The following is a 19,117-nucleotide window of genomic DNA, read 5'->3' on the forward strand; positions in this document are numbered from 1 at the left end:
TGGAAAAAAATAAAAGGTTAGGTCATTTGTTCTTACAAGGACTATTATAAAATCCATGACTGTGTTATTTAACATCCAGTTCATTTCAAGTACGTTGGCAATGCTCCCTCCCGTATTTCCTGAACGTGTTCCTACAAACAAGTTTTCTGGAGGGGTGAGGGCTGACGCAAGGAATTTGAAACTCAGCTGAGAGGGGAGAGTTATTTTTTGTATTTATGACTTAAGGGATATTGTCTAGCTTATAAAGTAAAAACAAATATTGCAGGTCAAAGTCCTGTTTTCATATTAAACCCTTACCAAATTAAAAAAAAAAAAAAACAAACCAAGAAAAATATTCTTGAGAAATCAGAAAAGTCCTGGGATTTTCCATGTCAAGCTGATCCAACACAGAGTACAGACTAAAAAGAAGAATTTTTGCGCTTGTGGTTTACATAGGATGAGGATAATATTGTCTTCCTAAATGCAGTCTCTTTCTACAGTGATAGGATATCGTGTTTCTAATTTTAATTACAGGGATGGGTGGCTGGACCACTAAAATTTAGATTTGGGTTAGGGTGTGGATTTATAGCCCTGCTCCTCTCTGTAAAGGCTGGGACTGCTTGTGTCTGGACTCATCTTTTTAATTAATTTGCAGTAATTAAAGGGTGCTGCGTGGGATGGGGCTAAAGAGAAACACAATTAAAATGTAATGCTTCTCCTTTGGTATCTGCATCCTTATTTATTTTAAACCATCTTCAATGCTCTGGTGAGTTTAAGCCTTCCTGTATCACATACTGTGTAAGCAGAAGTATGCGAGTGAACTGTTGCCAATGGCTCTGAGCAAGCATGGGGCATGTTTCAGATTACACTGTGTTTTCTTGTTCGGATCTGATCTTGCTAGGAGAGGCTGAGAAAGGCAGCTCTAGGGGATTTACTTCTAGCAGCAGGAGCAGCACATGATCCATCAATCGCGTGATTCTCACCACCGAGGACTAATGGGGAGGGTGAAGAAAAAGTGAACGCTGCCTTGGGGAAGCAACAGCATTTTCTTCTGCTCGTGGGGCCCCTCCACCAGCCGGACGCGTCATGGCTTCTCCCAGGTTAGAAACCTACTGCTGCCCGAACCGGGATGCAGCTACACAGCTAGTGATGAACTTCCAGCCTGAAGTCTTCTGCGGAGTTTGCATTGGCAGCGCCTCCATCAGTCTGCTACTAACCATCCTGCAGCTCCTGCCGAAGAAGGGACAGAGCCCGCGGAAGATGCCCAAAGCCTCCTCCTCTTCCACCATCCTTCTCCTTATCTCCATTTGTGACATCCTCGGTGGCTTAGGTAAGCGCCAGCTTGACGTCCCTCACCTTTGCTGTAGCAGGCTCTTGTTGCTCTGAGGTACCATAGCCAAATGAAGCTGGTGAGTCGACAACAGAGATTGCTGAGGGAAACATGCTGTATGTATTCACAGGAAGATTTGCGCTAAGTGAGATCAGAAAATGATGGGCCTTTGGGGGAGAAAGGTCTCGTTTAATAGTTATATTTTAGAAGTAACAGCTCTTGACAAGTCTACACCAAAATCTCTCCTTTAAAACAAATTAAAATCCACAACAGTGGCTGGTTCTCTGAGTAAGGCATAGAAGTGGAGGTGAGGCAGCACATTTAAAACTGAAGCTGACATCAAACACTTAGCCGATTCTTAGGACTACATTTGAAAAACACTTCCTATATGTCTTTAAATCCTCTCAGACCAAGTTTGCTGTCTTGTTTGTGTGCCAGCCACTTCTCTGGGCACGTCACATCTACAGCAAATGAGTTTGAATTGCAGCGGTACACAGATCATGCTGGACACAGGCTTTTGAAACGCGAGCTAAGCTCCCTTATCAAGAACAACCTGCTGCCCAGCTGCTGGCTGATAGGCCGGAGGAATAAAATAACAGAGAATAAAACAAAACTCACGAGTCAAAATGAAATTAATGTGTCCAAATTTGTCCCGTCAGTCTATGGCATTTACTGCCAAATTAAGTATAAATTACCATGACACATGCTATGAAAATACAGGATGAGTTTGCTTCTACAATAACACTTTTTCCCTCACGTTAGATAACAGAAGTAGTGCTGTTTTGTAGGTCTCTCTTGCTGCCTGGGGAGGGAGTGGGATTTCAGGTCTTTTCCCCTTTCATACCTAGCCAGGTTCTCTCATGGTACATAATAAGTACCAATATTAAAACAAACGATAGAGGGGGAAATAAAGAAAGAGAGAGATGGAAAAAATGTGTGTGCATTCACCTGGAAAAGGTCCTTTCAGTCAGATGCGGACAGCAATAGATTAAGTTATTTTTCTCCCTTTCTCTTTCACTGGCAAACTCAAACTATTTATCCATCATTGTCTTTGAATTAGACTCACTTTGGTGGGTGGGAAACCATTCTCTCTTGGTGGGAAACCTGGTGGTTTTGTTCTGCTATATGTTGGTGCTTTAATGCCTATTTCAAGCAAACCCAGAAAATGTCACTAACAAACTGTAAGTTCATTTAAAAAAAAGGGTATTGTTCTCGTCTAATTCCGAAGCCCTGCTTTGTTCCTTCCTGTGACAGAGAGGAAAAGAGCTGCTTGTAAAAATGAAGACAGCGAAAAGTGGGGAATAACTTTTTTTCTGCAATGAGGGATTATAGAGAAATGAACATTAGCATATGAATATATGCCGGTAAAATTGTAAATAGTTAGTTACTGGTTTACATCAATCTGTTAAATGCTACCCAATTTATTTTAGAGAACCGTGTGACAGTATCTGTAAGTAAGTGAGATTTTAATCTACATAACATTTCAAGTCCCAGCAGCTTCAGACTCCTAGGGCTACTTTCCCTGAGTGATTATACCGACGTTTAAATAGCGCAGTTGTTCCTGCTGTGCTCCTCTGCAGCTGTAGCCTTCCTGTGGACGCACAAAATCTGGGCTGCGATGTGAAATATGTGGCCGGGGAGAAGCATGTGACTCAAATCACGCCAGCAGATTCAAAGCATTAATACATTTTTTTTTCTTTAGGTATGATCTTCAGGTCAAGTGTATGGCTAGGCTTCCCAGGCTTCATAGCTAACATTTCTGTGGCGAACGGGACCGATGTGTGGCCTTCTGCTTTCTGTGTGGGGAGTGCGGTAGGTACAGAGGTTGTCTCCCCTTCCTCCTGCTCCCGGTTGCCAGTCCCTCTGCGTGGGGAGTCTGAAAGGCAAACCGCCGTGTCCGAAAGGAGATTCGGCTGTGAGTCAGAGCCTGGATATGATGGTTTCAGCCTCTGCCACACCCTTGCAAGTGCGTTCATGCCTCCCTCCGAAAGCCTGGATCAGGGCGGGCAGGGTGCTGGATGCTGCACGGCGCGTGTGAGGACACAGGGCAGCGCGGGTCAGACTGGTCCCAAGTGTTTTGTAGTACTCGCTCGTCGCAGGAGTGCTGGGATAGTGGAGGGGACACCTGTACCCAAGTCAGAGATATGGAGGCATAAGGGTACAGACATTCCCAAATGGGCTGAGCCAGGTAGGACTACAGCTCAGATTGCTGCTTATATGGCCATTCAGTGACCGCATCTGGCCAAGCCTAATTAAGTATCTCCTGGGTTAAAACGCAAGAATAAGAAAATGTAAATGCATTCCAAAAGTGCAGATTAAAACTCAGTTTCAAATATTACAATCACAGTACTGAGACATATAATTTGAGTTTACTGTACAAGAAAAAAGGCCATGTTTTTTACCAAAACATGGAGAATGACAAATAAGACAGATCATCACTTCACCCAAATTCAATAGGAACGTAGGGTGCCCAATGAATTCATGCATGAGCAATAACAGTATTAGCTTTACAATTCAAAGTTTACAATACAGAAGAGGATATGCTGCATGTAAACAAAATCATTCAGTCCAGTAGTTTTTAAATAAAACAGTATGTGCCAAATTGAACTCAGTGTACCTTGTATGCCTATATAATGACAATTTCAGACATCATAGTATTGTGCCATAGAAGCAAATATAAGTTATACACATCTATCGATTCTCAATTCCGTCATACATGTTTAAGTTTTGCTTATTAGATGCAAATGTTGATTTTTTTTCTTTGAAGAAGAGGAAACCAGCAACATCAATGTCTTGTAGCAAGAATGTCCTATTCAAAAACCATGTTTCCCTATGTCTTAAATTTCACTTTCTGGCCCTTAGCATAAAAAATAGTATTTTTAAACAGTGGCAAAGATACTGTGTGCAGACTGTTTGATTTTCATTTGGATCTCAGGTTAGATGCTGAGCAGCATAGTGGTCTACCACAATTTTTATTTTCCCTTTCTTGGGCTCCAGCAAAGTGCTGTAATTTGAGTCACTTGCTAAATTTAGATTTAATAATATTGGAATGAAAACTAACCCTCCTTCCACTCACTTCCCCTGACATATTCTCGTGTGAGTTAATAAAATCTCTCTGACTCTATTTTATTTTTCTTTTAGTAGTATTGTTTTATTTCACTTAACCACAAGCCAATACAAACTCCAAATGGCATCTCCTTTGAATAACACCCTCTGGTTTGCAGAGGGGTACCCTCTCAGGCACTGTAGCAAGATGTGCCATTTTGCTAAAAAGTGAGTGAGCGTATGAAGATTTTGGTTTTAAGTGCATCTGATCTATATTATTTTTGGAGACAGTCTTGTCTATGTTGGATTTTCTGGGTGGAGAGACCCCACATTTTATTTTTGTGTCTGTCTCTGTATGCATGGTAAATTGTGCATTTTTCAACAGCAGCAAATATGTAAAAGTGCAGATAAAGTTACATACTGAGTGCTATGGATAAAGTGCATTAGAAGGAGGAATGGAATTGAATTTTCTGGCTCCTGGACACTAGGAAAACATCATGGTGTTTGAATTAAATACTGAATAATTCGTGCCGCAAATGACTAGAGGTAGGGTCTACATCCATGGTGAAAGGAAGTGTTTCCCAGCTTGATTTGCCTTTTGGAGGAAGGAATGGTAGATCTCTATTCACTGATGTTTGGCTCAGTAACAAGTATGTTGGTTTCCAGCTGTAAAATGATGCTACTATGGAGCCGTGATAAAGGATATTCAGATAAGAACTGAAAGAGGGCTCAGAGGGAAGGTAATCTGAATATTAAAATAGTTCCAGACTATTACAAAGAACCAGCTCCTATGGGGAAGAAATTTGGAATTTATAAACAGCGGCAAAGAAAGGTCACTTATCTTATATAGGCTCATGGGAAAAATGCATGGGGTCAGCTCATGAACGCTGTGGAATTTAACTTGGCTTGAACCTGTTTCCTCTGGATTTTTATTGAAGAAATCAGTCAGGCAGTTCAGTGTGGATAATTTTTCCAGAGGGTGAGTGATATTTTTGTTGATGACCTTTTTTTCTTAATAACCGTTCCCTGAATCAGGTTCTTGTGCATGGAGAAAATGCCTGTCACATGCAGAACCCACGATGCCTAGGCACACTGTGGTGATGATGACTGATCTCAGTTATATTTTCATGCCTCAGCTACTGAGAAACTACTAAAATTTTAACCTAAAATTAAAACACCCTCACTATAAATTTCTTTGGGCTTCGCTCATGACATTGAGGTTTAGGACCGGAGAGGTAAATAAAAGGTTTTCTAAAGAACAGAATAAGCTGTGAAAGCAAATGCTGTTCAATTTACCTATGACTTGACCTGTTGGCTACAGCAATGCGGTTCCTGTGATTTTTGAGTAAGATTTCATACTTCATAATCTCAGCTGGAAAATACACACATTTAAAGAGCAAATCATCAGGCAAAAGGTTTGAGCCCGTCCCCAGTGGTACTTGAGAAGCAGCTGTGACACTTGGCATTTTTTTTCCTGCAGATGTGGATCCAGCTATTATGTAGTGCTGGCTTCTGGTGGTTGTTTTGCTACGCCGTTGATTCTTACTTGGTGGTAAGAAGATCAGCTGGACTGAGGTACCAGAGTTAAAGCTCTGAAATTGTTATTTTCCTTCCAACAGTGTATGTCCATGTTTGTCTGCAGCTATCTAAGTGTATAAGTGAAGCTTGTGCAAACATCTGATGTTCATACGGTTACCAGGTAATGACCTGGATGAGTGGTGTGCTAAGTGCTTAAATTGCCAGGGCGATGCTCAGATATTGATTTGTTTATGTCCAACTGGAATTTAAATGTAACTGAATTCATTTAACCTTTGGAAAAATAGGGAGCAGATCGGGCTCTGTAAACTTTATTGCAGTGAGATACTGCTTTTGTCCCTACTCCGTACCTGAAATTGATTCTTGCGGCAAAAAAAAGTGTTATCCTGAAAATAAAGAAGTGGGAGGGGGAAAGTACTGAATTTCCTATAGTTCATTCTCCATCAGATTTTCTATTTTATCAGCTTCTCAGTGCTGTCATTATTACGCTTCTGATCACATTTGTAAAGTTTTTAAGAAAAATGATATGTATTTACTATACATTTTCCTGCAATGCCTGTAACAGAAGAACCTAAACACTTTGGAAAGTACCATGCTTTAATGCCAGATAGAAAATATAAGGTGTTTCTAAGTTGGCTGTTAGAAGGGCAAAGTGACCTTCTGTCGCTGCTGCTAAACATGGAATTACATGACTCTGTACCCAGATGACGCTGAGCAGTCGGGTACCAGAGACATGGTTCTTCTGGCAGATGTTATCAAAATGGGGATTCTTGAGTTAACTTCAGCCTGTGGAGAACAAACCTGATTTTTTAAAGTCCCATAGTTCTAGTCTGAAACAACTGGGACCTACCTCCTTCCCCCACCTCTGTTAACCAAAAAAAAAGTCATGTGTATTTGGGCCTGACTCTACAATCAGAGTAAACAATGACAGACTTTCGACACACACAGATCTGAACCTCCCTAAGATGGGAGCAGTATTCAACTCTGAAGATAAACATAATTCTCTGCAGATTACAGAAGGGTGGTTTATTTCAATGTTCGGCTCCCTTCTTAAGTTTTACACCCCTAATTTGCTCTCTGCAGGAGAAATGAAGGATGCAGGGATTCATTCTGGAGATTTGGGCATAAGGGAAAAGACTTCCACCCTACAGGTTGGAGGACACAGGACTTTTGTGTGCAAGCCTGAACAACCGCTTTGGCCCATCCTTTTTCTGAAGCCCCCCCCGCCCCACCTGCTTTCCTTAGTTTAATGTACTGCCAGTGTTCTTCTGCACCATTTCATATCTGTAAAGCTCTGTTTGAATGAAGGTCCTATTTTTATGTTGCACTGTGAAAAGTGTAAGGTGTAGTATCTTTAATTACGCCTGTCCTGTTTGGTGCCTGCAGTACGATTATGCTGTACCACATGATGGCGTGGGGCCTCGCGGTGATGCTCTGCGTGGAGGGAATTGCACTGCTTTACTACCCTTCTCTCTCCAGGTAAGCAGGGCTCTGGGAACAGACTGCAAAATCATAATGGTCTCTGGTCATTTGAATGTCTTTCGGTCAGCTTTAGAGACGGACATCCAAATGTTGGGCTTTTTTGATCTTTGACAAGCACGTCCCACCGAGTCAGTGAGTGTTCTAGAAATACCTGTCTGGGTTTCAGGGGGCCCTGAAGAAGTATGCCAGGCAATACAGGCACTTGGGCACGCTGCAGCACTGCGACATAGCTTCTGCTATGAGCCTCTGTTCTCCCACTCCTGGTTTTAGCTTTGTATTTGGTCCTTTAAATTTGAGAAAAATGCACAGGCAGTGCATATTAAAAATCAACTTTGTGTCCCATGTGAACTGGTGGTGAAGGTCTGTGAATTAAAAATTTAGCATCTGTTTGCTTCATTCCTTTTATTTTTTTAAGATAAAGGTGACATATATAAAATATCCAGAACTATCAGATGTGGGGAAAAAAATGCATAAGCTGTTAATGATTTCTTCTCAGCTGTGAAAATGGCTTGGAGCATGCAGTCCCACATTACATCACAACCTACGCCCCACTGCTGCTAGTGCTGGTGGTCAACCCAATCCTGTTTAGGAGGACAGTATCAGCAGGTATGATCCTAATGGCCAGCATCAGTCGGTATGTGTTACTTAGCAACGTAACAATACTGTAAAAAGTCATGCCTGAGTATTCAACGGTGTGGGATAGCTCCTCATTAAACCATAAAGGTACAGCAAAGGGTGGGAGGGAATTGCCTGTTGAAATGAAGATACCATCTAGATGGGAAATTTGCCCTAGAGACACACTCTGATGCCGTACTCAAGCTATGTTGTTATAAACCTCTACTGCAGATTGTTTCTATGTTACTAAATTACTCTTGATTTGATGTATTTTAGGTAGTGTATAGTGGATGCTTAACTCTACTGTGGTATTGGTACCAACCTGGATTTTGGAATGTAATTTATTCTGGCTTAAGGATAATGTTGGTGAGATATGACAGTTGATTTAACTTCTTGGAAGCCCTGGAGCTAAAAAAAAAAAAGAAAATATGATCAGAATTTTGTTACTCCTGATTCTGAGATTATGAAACAAATGGGAATTGTACACAACTCAGATGGGATCTTGAAGTTGCCATTTAATTTATTATCCAGTGCTTTGAAGAAATGAGACTGAAGAAAAGGCCACAGATTCAATGCATTCTTTGCATGTAATATGATCAGTGCTAGATGCTTGCAGTACCTGAATTCATACTCATCATCTACACATTGAATATATAAAAGCAGCAACAGAATTTGTATTCAGATAAAGACTGAACTGTATTCTCAGGTCAGACTTCATCCCATCTATCCTGCGTCCCTGAGTAATACTGATTTTCAAAGGAACAGTTGTTCCTTTAAACAGTTGCTCTTTTTATGGGGAAAATGCACACTGGGTATATTGTGTTTGTGCATACGTATATTCCTTGTGATATCTTGTGAGGTGGCATAATTGTCTATTTTTGCTGACATTACACCTTCAAGTTTTAGAGGTGTAGCCGATGCTGTATCAATTGCACAATGAAATATAATGTGCATAATAGGATAGAATGTATACTACTTTAGTCTAAACATCACATAATAAATATATAATTATATCACACATCATATAGAAGTTGTAAGCACTACCTTTTTCTTATAAAAGAAAAGTATGTTGACCGTACTATTTTCTATTTTCAGTGGGACTGAGAGAAGAAAAAATGCCTAGTGGGATATCACTTATTCTAGGAGTAATCCATAATGGATGTACTTCTTTTCCTTTAGTATTAGGCTATATGTGAGATTCCTTGATGATGGTCCTTCCAGCTTCTGAACTGCTGCTGGAGACAAATCCATCCATTCCTTTGTTCCCTCTTTACAGACATCTATCTTCTGGATCCTTGTGCCTGTAACTAAGAAGGTGCACGTATATTAATGAACATAATTGTATACTTTCCAGTTGCCTCCTTACTGAAAGGGAGACAAGGGATTTACACAGAGCATGAGAGACGTCTGGGGACAGAGATCCAGATCCGCTTCTTCAAAATTATGCTGGTATTCGTTATTTGGTAAGAGGTGCATTATTTTGTTTTAAACTGCCTTTTTCCCAGCTGGAGAGAGTCAGGGACAAGAACAGAGTCTGATGGGTTGCTTCGTTTGTTTGTCTTTATGATCGGAAGGGAAGGTGTCTAAGGAAGAAGTAGTTCTAAACTACTTCACCAACTAGCTGAGTCACTCATGTAGCATCACAAGGCTGCGAGGAAATGATAAAAATGTTTAACCAACAGGAAAACAATAACTGCAAGAAACAATAGCCAAAAAAAAATGTTTGCGCACAGCCTAAAGCTGTCTGGAACAGCAGCTCCCCAGCACTATGGGCTGATAGACGGCTTTCTGTACTCAAGGTTTCTCAAAGCCTCTTGTCATCAAACACGTCGTTGAAAACCTACAATAAACATGCTTCTAAGACTGCCTTCATGGCCCTGACTACAATTATATAATGCAGCCACCTCTGTGGTCTGCAGATCCCAAGTGTGTGAAAAAAGCGTGGATATCGACTGGAAATACAGAGTTATATGCCAGAAAAGAAATCTCTATATGATTGTGTGTGAATTTTCTGATCATTTAATCTTTTTTTTTTTAACATTCGATCTTCCTCCATGAAAATAGCACTTTGGGGCAGGACAGAAAAGAGCTAGAGAGGAGAGGAGGGAGGGAGCAAGGGAAGTGGGGAAGGAGGGAGGGTGCACACCTCATCCCCAAATCCCTGCACCTCTGCTCCAGCAGCACCATCCAGTGGAGTGGCGACTGGAACCGGAGGTACTGGATGCACACAGCAAAACTGAGCTGAAATAGGGCCTGCTTTTGAAGGAAACAGTTGCTGCTGCAATCTCACAATTATCACACAGCGATAAAGGCACCAGAAGGGGTGGTGATCCACCCCACAAAGGTCTGTGCAATGACCTAGCAAGAAGCGGTCACTACTGTGAAGTGTTTACTACCTACATGGGTTAACACAAGTGACAGGGGGAGGAAGGAAAACGTCCTGGAGTACTGAAATGACTTGGACAAACTTCACAGTCTCTACAACTGCTTAACTGTTTTATACACAGGTACATTAATGCATGTTACATCGTTTTAAAAGGCTAAAAGCAGGGAGAAAGACTGCCTTTTTATCCTCTCCTGGCTGCTGTATACTGGAGTGCTCTGGGGGGGAAATGACTGTCTTTTCTTGGGGAATACCAGAGTCCGCTTGGCTCGGGAGAGAGGTTTCTAGTGCGAAGGGTGGGGTAGCCAGCGGGAGAGGGGGAGAGAGACAGCGGTGAACAAGCCTGCAGCATGGCTTCCTGGAAATTGTTGAAAGAATGAGGAGCAGAGATTTAGCCAGGCTTCCAGGGTTGTGGAAAGAGCGAGCCTTATTCTGGAGCCCAGAGGCACCACAGAAGTGCATTGCAACCTAAGGAATGGTGGCCAGCTTGCTGGTCTGGGAGCAAGCATGAAAGAAAGGACCAGTTCCCCAAGGACACAGTGGGGACATTTGCTTATTTTCATTCTGTCTCATTCTGGGCTTTCCTATTAAAAAAAATAAACACGACTGTAGTTTTGGATTTTGTTCTCCTGATAAAACATAAGCTTTGGAGTGTAAAAACTCTCTCAAAGGTTACTGTAGGGAAAGACTGAGGCAGTCCCATCTCAGAAGCTTAGGGAAGACGCCCTTCCATCCCAGAGGTCAAATATGAGGTAAGTTAGTCAAAGACAGCAGGTTGGGGCAACATGGGGTAGAAGAGATGCCTGCATGGGAGGGGAAAGCAGGAGGTTTTACACTGTGATAAAAATATAATTGCAGGAAGGACATGTGTAAACCCCTTTAGAAAGTATGACATGGAGGCTGATGGTTTCCTCTCTGACGCTGCAGTAGAACTATAAAGAAATGCTGGTCTGACTGTTTAGAAGTCATAAGAAGTTACAGCCATTTATTATAACAATTATTTAGTGTAGAATATCCTCAGTTTCTTTCACAGGATGAGGTTTGATTATGCTTATCCTTGGAAACAGAAATTATCTTTATTCCAAAAAGTTGATGGCATTTTCAAGGATTTTAAAGTCAACTTTGGTTTTGTTTTGTAGGTTTTTTATGTACATTTTGAAAGTCTGCTGTAATCTAACCCTGAAATTCTAACTCCAGCTAGAGTTTCTGCAGCCTTTTACAACACCCAAGCATATATTTCGTTTCCTTGTCTGTGAGCACCATCCTTTTAAAACACAAGCAAAAGAAGTCAGCATGCATGATGTTCCTGTTATGGATCACAGTTGTTTATCATCTCAATTTTATCCTGCAATTTACTGTTCTGCAGCGAGCTCAAATGATCAGGTTCTTTTTTGTTTGTTTGGTTGGTTTTTGTTTGCTATATTGATTTCTTTGTCTAGGCCTGGGCTAGCAGGTAAGTGTCTGGTTTTTGATCTCAGAGACCTACTGGTCCTTTTAGATAGAGACTTGACAGTAAAAAAAAATCTCACTCTCCTTATTAGTGATCTTAATTTCTATAATTTGAAAGTAAAGCATATTTTACATATACATACACAAATATATATAACTGTCTTGTTCTCTTCCTCTTCTTTATTCCTGCAATAGCTGGTCGTCCAATATCATCAACGAGAGCCTTTTGTTCTACCTCGAAATGCAGCCAGATATCAATGAAATGCTCCTGAAAAACATCAGAAGTGCTGCACTGATCACATGGATTATAATGGTAGTTCAGCCGTGACATTGCTTAGTCTTAGAAATTACTTTTATAAGACTGATGGAACAGCACCAGTGTAGTGGGTGGTTTATGATTTTGGGGGATATAAACACTCTGAGAATCAAGGAAGAAAATGAAAGTAAGAGAGAGGAAGGTGCAGTCACTGGGAGTGCTTTTCACATACAAACTTTGCCAAAAAGTACCAAAGGCTAACTTTTTCTCCCGTTTACTGGAGTATGCATTCTCTCTGTGAGTCATTGCCACCCATTTTAAGATCCAGAACAGACCAGTACAATGCTTTCTAGTCTAACCTTGCTAACCTCTGCCATAATGCAAGCTACAAAGTTTTAGCTCACGATTCCTGAAGGTTCCCCAGTAAAATGGGCATTTTCTGGTAGTCCTCTGTTTGTAACTAGGGTTTTCTTTATCATAAAGAATAATTGCATCTTATGTCATGACATTTGGATAATTATTTGGGGACAAACACATGAAAAATCTTGAAAGCAATGCACCAAATAATAGCTGTAAGATGCTGGTCTCTCACTGTACCCTACCCTCTTTTCTCCTATTGGACTATTTGACAAGGGATTTTTCAGAGGTGATATTGCAGGTTCCTTTTCCAAGAGAGTTTATTCTGGCGCTGTTAAATACCTGTAAGGCCTGAGCATGCTTTGTGTAGTTAAGCCCTTGAGCTGTTTTGTATTGAAGGGTTAAGCGATGCAACTGATTTGGTACAACCTCCTCCTCTGACCAGGAGTGCGCACATTCATGTGACAGGGACCTTGCTTCTGCTCACCGGCAGAGCAAGAGGTCAGGTCTAGGAACTGAGCTATTTTTTAAATTGGCTGTAAAAATAATTCGCTCTTTTCTCATGAGAAAAAGGGAAACAGCTAAAGCCATTTACTTGCCAAGCATCCCACGGCACTGAGAACAGAGACAATTTTTTTGGAAATCACTTGGGATTTTCTTTTTCGGTGTCTCTCCCCGTTTTTCCATCCCACTTTGATGGACATTTTCGCTGGCTCGGGAATCTGCAGCAATTCCAGATAGATCAATTGCTGCTATTTTAAAAAACTTGACTGTGTGTATGCTGGTGTCTCTCATATATTTGACTTGGCTTCTAGTGAAAAATGTAATATTTGTTTTTGTGAATAAAAAAGTCTAGAGCTTGTGGGGAATGTTAAAAACACACCAGGGGATTGACCAGCTAAAATTCATGCTAGAAAATCATTCGGTGCTTACTCTTCATTGGGATGGCCTCAGCATATTGGAACAAAAGGTTGTGGTATTTCACTCCGACTCGAGTGTGTCTGCAATGGGAACAACGTACACTTTTATTTGCATGCAAATCGCATCTTTTAAAGACAGCAGTTGTTCAGTGAAAGGGAAGTTGTTAACGCATGTTTTGCTGGAGTTGCAAATGAAGCCTTGCTGGTGTAACTCCTGTTGCACTTCTCTTTCCTAGGGGGTTCTTAATCCAATGCAAGGCTTCCTCTTCACGTTAGCTTTCTATGGCTGGACGGGATGGAGAGTGGACCTGAAATGGCGAAAGAGAGAAATACCCTGGGAATCGATGTCCTCATCAACCGTGGGTGAAAATGCCTATCCCTCACCTGTGAACTACCAAAGCAACATCCATGATTCAAAGAAGATAACGACAACTGACAGCCAGCAGACCGATGAGGCTATAAGCATGTTGTCTGAAGGTAACACTAGCGGTGATGACAGGTTAACCAGGAGCTCTCCCATCTACCAGGGCTGGTAGTTTATAGGTGCAGAGCTGGATCCCACTCCTCAAGTTGTCAAGACTCATAAAGCCACGTCACTGTGTGAACTGTTGCGTACTCTGGAATTAGGTTTGTGCCCAATGGCTTGATGGCATTTCCTGTAACATGTGTGTTTGTGTGAGCGGGAGCGTGTGAAATGGAGAGAAATTATGGTTTATGTCTTCATTTGCCTTGTAGGAGATGTGTTAAAATGTATAAAAGCCTGATAATTTTTCAGCAGGAGGATCTCTCTGCAAAGATGTATGTTACTTATGATTCATTTTTATCCATTTTGTTTTAATCTCTCTTGTAACCTCCATATGGTAGAAGAGTCTTTTGTTTAAATAAATGGACTATTAATATGTTCGGTTTTTAAATGTGTTGCCTTGCTTGCCTTGCTCAGCATAAAATTCCTCACCCAGAATCACAGCTCTAGGATTTCTGAGACACCATTTCCAGCCTTGACACTCTGGTAAAACATTAGTGACAGCAAACCTTGACATAAGCACAAATATTCCCTGTTTGTGTAGAATCTCACTGACATAGTCGTCTTCTAGCTTGTTTATATGAATTTTCAGTTTGGTTTTATCTAGGGAGCTGAAGGGCTTTTAAAAAAAAAAAATCAAGCCCAGTGTAGGCTTCATAAACATTTCAGAATAATGGTTCCAGTTCACTCCTGGTTCAAGCAAAAATAACCCTTCAAACTATTTTTTAGTATGGATTCAGTTTGATCCTTATATGTACTTGTCTAACAGGATTGTGACTGTTAGGGGCAGGTGCATTAAGAGATAACATCTGCAAAAAACACCTAGATGATCTGAGTGCTCATCAAAAAACAGAGTAAGTAGAATCAATAGTCCTTTCTGTGAGGTGCACTCTGTTTTATGTCTTCATCTGCTGAACGGAGAGATGATAAATCCATGCTCTTTATCTTCTCAGATACATGCCTCTTCTGGTGCAGCGCCTTAAGTACCTATATCCAAACAAGTCCCCAGATTGGTTGGAAGTTAAGAAAAAATGATGGTCGTGTCTACCCCAGGCTTTTAACTTCATATCAAAAGTAGAAGTAGTATTATTTAAGTCTGGTTGTGCTGGAAGCTGTGTACAGCACAGTTTGACCGATGGCAGAGGGGGAGCCCCTTGACCCCAGGTAACCTTCCCTTCCTTCAGCATGTGGCCAGGGCTGGGCATAAAACAAAACCTGTTCTTTAAACCCTGTTCACATCCACTTTGGCTGAACTTCACTGGCTGTCCACACCTTTCTTTTCCAATCCAGTTCAGTCCCAGCTATTGTAAAGAAAATAAACATATTATGAAAGACAGCTGAAAGGTTAGTGCAATAATAACATGAAGCTTAAGCTGCTGTGTTACGCAGGGGAATCCCAGGATGGTTAGAGAAACAGGCTCAGCAGAAACGATACAGAAAAATATTGATTTGCTGTTTTAAATAAATCGCCTTCTTGAACTACCATTTGATACAAAGGTGTTAAACAATGATAAGATAATTATTTAGGCAGATCATTACAGAGCTGTGGCTGGTTTGTAGCAAATCTTTTACATTGTGCCCTGTAGAAACCTTTGTGGTTTTATGGCTTTCTATTGCTGTTCTAGTTGTCAGAAATACTGGCAGATCACCAGATCCTTTCTTTTCATCAGAGTCATTTCTTTCCTAGCCAGGTATGAAGAGAAAGCACAGGGACTTGGGAGCAGATTATATTGGTCCTTATGAAATAGAGAGCACATTTTCGGTGCAATAGTCATCACAATAGGGTTCAAAAGAGCAGGAAAAAGGCAGAGGTGGAATTGTTGGTAAACCTTTTCAGATGCTAGGGTGCGGATCAAGCTACGAAACCCTAAAACCAAGTAAACAGGCTCTGGCTTCACAGGAATAATCATGTGGCACGAAAGCACTTGGGAGGTTAGAGGCTGCAGCAAGAGGCCCTGTGAGAGGACTGAACAACTAAGCACTCCTTCCTTTCACTACTCCAGGGCATACGTGGGTCAGGGGCAGACATGGTGCCCCAGCCCCGGTCCCCCGAGGCCGTGAGCAGCCCCTGAGCAGTGCTGGGTAGCTGCTGGCACTGGAGCACCCCTGTGCTGGGGCAGCCTCCTGCAAGGGCTGCACTTTTCTCCCCTCCTTTTCTTGTTCTTTCAAGGTTGTCCTTGGGATGTGTTTGGTGTGTCTCTGTATTGGGATGTCATTGTGAAAGATCAGGACTCATCTGAGAGCTTAAGGACAACTAAGCTAATGCTGATGCACTGAGAACATGAAATGGGGCATAGCAGAGCAAACCAACAGCAGTTTTTAACTTGCAAAAGAAGTAGGTGTGAGGAGAGTTTCCTTGCCTGCTGTTCCCAGCCTCTGGTGAATGTACATGCAACATTCCTCCACGCCTTAAAATGGGGTGATAATTGATTCTGCTCGTGTGTAACCGTGACCGTATTTGATTTCACCCCACACGGACCTTGTTCTTGCCTCACCGTTCAACAATTCAAGCAACGCATTGCCTTCTCCGAGTGTTGCAGGGTGTGCCCGTTTCTTCCCATCAGGAGCGTGCTTTTGAAGTGCATCTCCCGATTGCCCCCGCTGCCTGTGCTCGCCGCATGCACGTCACAGGGCAGCCTCAGGCTGCCGCAGCTGGCTTCGTTTTGGGTGAAACTAAGTGTGTGCTCCGAGGGTCAGCGAGGGCATGCTACAGACACCGTGTGCTGGACAGTATAGCTGCAACACCGACCTAAACACTGCCTGCTTAAATGTGCCATCCACCCTCTTTTGGTAGGAGCCTTGTGCTTATCAGCACATAGAAAAACATCTTAGTTTTCATTTGGACAATGATTTGTGTCTGCATAGTCATCATAGCGTGTTCGTTTCTGCATCCGGATTTCTAGCCTATGATGGTACAAAGGGTTGCTTCAATAATACTTATTTTTAGGAGTGTGCTGGCAGGCTGCTTCTGGTGAATGTGGGAAGTGCTTGCCTCTGGCCTGAATATTTGTTTTCTAAGGTGTGTTTCAAACATGGCTTGGGTTAACAGGGGAAAGATCTTGTCAATACCGAAGTCCATAGATGCAGTCAGGGTTTATGGTCTTCATCTTACACCATCTGTGGGAGGGGGTGTCTTCCAGAGTCACACAGCTCTTCAGTCCATGAGCAGGAATGCAGCTGTTTCTCTGGACCAGCAAAGTGTGACTCAGAGGAGAAGTAAATAGGGAACAAGGTCCGATATTGTCTAATAAAATATGTGTAGCTAAAGTACTACGCTTTGAGAGTACAGCAATTGTCAGTTTTAGCTTATTATATTTTGGGCATATCAGAGCACAACGAAGCCTTCCTGAATTTATTGAAGGAAAAAAGAAGGAAAATTTTAAAAAAAAGAGTTGAACCCTTGCACTGAAGTAAAATTGTTGTAGTGGAATCTCATAAAAAGGATATCTATGCATACAGGGCAGTGCAGTGGAATTGCCTCTATTTAACACCCTCCTCGCCTCCCAGCCAGCTTATCAAATCCAACCATACACAGCAAGTGTTCTCTGTATTCACCAAAATTTATTTTTAAGCCCTCAAAGATAAAATGAAAACTTCCAGGAAAAGTGTCCTCTCATATCATGTAATACTTCCTTAAACACTCCTAGCTGTTCTCTGTTGGTGGGAGAGGACACATGGGACTATATTTGACCTGCCGGTCTCATACATTTAATTACTCTTTTATTTGGCCAGATGTTCAGGCTAATTGCAAAGCTGAAATTTCCTAGTGCAAAGCACTAGAAAAATCATAAACTACTTGAATAGGCAGACTTCTCGCATACCAAAGCTCTGCATTCATGAGGTCCACCATATGTCTGAATACCAAAATCCTACCTACACCTCTCATGAAGCCCTTCCTCTGGTCTTGTAGACCAAATACATGGAGAAAGCTACAGAGTGAAAATGCTAAACGTGATTCCTGCCTCCCCACATCCCCTGTGCAACAGGACTTGACTTGTAATTCAGAAGTTGTCCTTGTGTATTCATGGTGGAAAGTTATCCGATCTTCTTAAATTTTCTTAATTTTCACGGATTCCTCAAGTTTACAGTAATCCCAGATGGAAATCACTAAACCACACGGTAGCTAATGTAATTTTAAAACAGGTCAGATGATGTCTGGGTCACTCATCCTTTAAGGAACAGGCATGCATCATCTGTGTGGACATCGAAGTTGGCAGCTGAAGAAGATGCAGTCTTACTGAGAGAAAAATAGGGAGCACAGTCAAACCCAGGGATGCATTTGAATCTGTTTTCCCAGGCAGTTTATATTCCCTAGGATACGCTGTGAGCTGTATGGAAAGTTGGTTCTCCCACCGCACCTCTCTAAGCAAACTCTCAAACATTCAGAGGGCTAAAGTCATTAGGGGGTTTGTAGGTAAAGTTTTCAAAAGGCTGAGAAAATTCGCTGAGTGACGGTAGCATTTGCGCTACACCCAAAACAAAACCCCAAAGCGAAATAAAGCACTTTCTTCCAGGCAGCTAACAAGAACGGGTGTCTTTCTAGCTCTCTCCAGCTGCTGTGTGCTCAGACTACACAAGATTGAAAGAGTCCTAGAAAAGAAATCAGACCATCGTACCTAGAAAAAGAACCACTGTAGCCATCCCTAGACCTTTGACAGCCCCATGGTTTAGGGTGCGCTCCTAGCTAGCCTGCCCTTGCCCCTGCTCGGTGTGTTTAAATGTGTGGTACAGCGAGGACCTGCTGGGCTGTGAATTTGCGCGGCTCAATCTACAGAAAGGACCCGCATGGACGGGGATGTTTTTGTATGTGCTGTGTAATTGAAAGCCTTGAGAAGATGTTTTGCTGTTCGTGGCATCGCTACAGTGAGGGTTGAAAGGCCGAAGGGATGGGTGACCTTGCTGGAACCCACTGCAGCCAACGGGACCGTGTGAATTGGGTCAAATGCAATATAATGGAAACATTGGTGAGACCCAAAGGTGGGATCCGCAAGTAGAAAAGCCCGTGTTTCTAATTAATATAGAAACATTTATGTCTCAGAGGTACAAAGCTCAGCTCTAAATCTCGATTTGAATGTCTTCAGGATCAGGGAGTTTTTAGAGCCCTGGAAATTAGTTCAGGCTTCTCTGTGTTTTGCAGGAGCGATTATTTTGTGAAGTGGTTAGCTGATAGCAAAACAAATTCGATGGGTTCCTTCACTGCCTCATACATCAGGTGTGTTTTCACAAGTTAGTATGGGATAAG

The 19,117-nt window shown here is 42.0% G+C and overlaps 1 protein-coding gene across 1 annotated transcript; it reads left to right on the top strand.

The window, feature by feature from the left end:
• Positions 1–993: 993 nt before the first annotated feature.
• GPR143 (G protein-coupled receptor 143) lies at positions 994–14,256 on the top strand. Its single transcript, XM_076328897.1, has 8 exons — positions 994–1,309; positions 3,012–3,121; positions 5,835–5,929; positions 7,277–7,369; positions 7,869–7,978; positions 9,342–9,450; positions 12,015–12,132; positions 13,589–14,256. The coding sequence occupies exons 1-8, from the start codon at positions 1,066–1,068 to the stop codon at positions 13,886–13,888; spliced, it is 1,179 nt and encodes a 392-aa protein (XP_076185012.1). The 5' UTR covers positions 994–1,065; the 3' UTR covers positions 13,889–14,256.
• The last annotated feature ends 4,861 nt before the right edge of the window (positions 14,257–19,117 follow it).

This window comes from Aptenodytes patagonicus, chromosome 1 (genome assembly GCF_965638725.1).
Source record: "Aptenodytes patagonicus chromosome 1, bAptPat1.pri.cur, whole genome shotgun sequence".
Taxonomy (NCBI): Eukaryota; Metazoa; Chordata; class Aves; order Sphenisciformes; family Spheniscidae; genus Aptenodytes; species Aptenodytes patagonicus.

Coding starts and splice junctions, on each gene's coding strand:
- GPR143 (XM_076328897.1), top strand. CDS start 1,066: ATGGCTTCTCCCAGGTTAGAAACCTACTGCTGCCCGAACCGGGATGCA. Junction 3,122..5,834: donor CTTTCTGTGTGGGGAGTGCG/GTAGGTACAGAG, acceptor TTTTTCCTGCAG/ATGTGGATCCAGCTATTATG. Junction 12,133..13,588: donor TGATCACATGGATTATAATG/GTAGTTCAGCCG, acceptor TCTCTTTCCTAG/GGGGTTCTTAATCCAATGCA.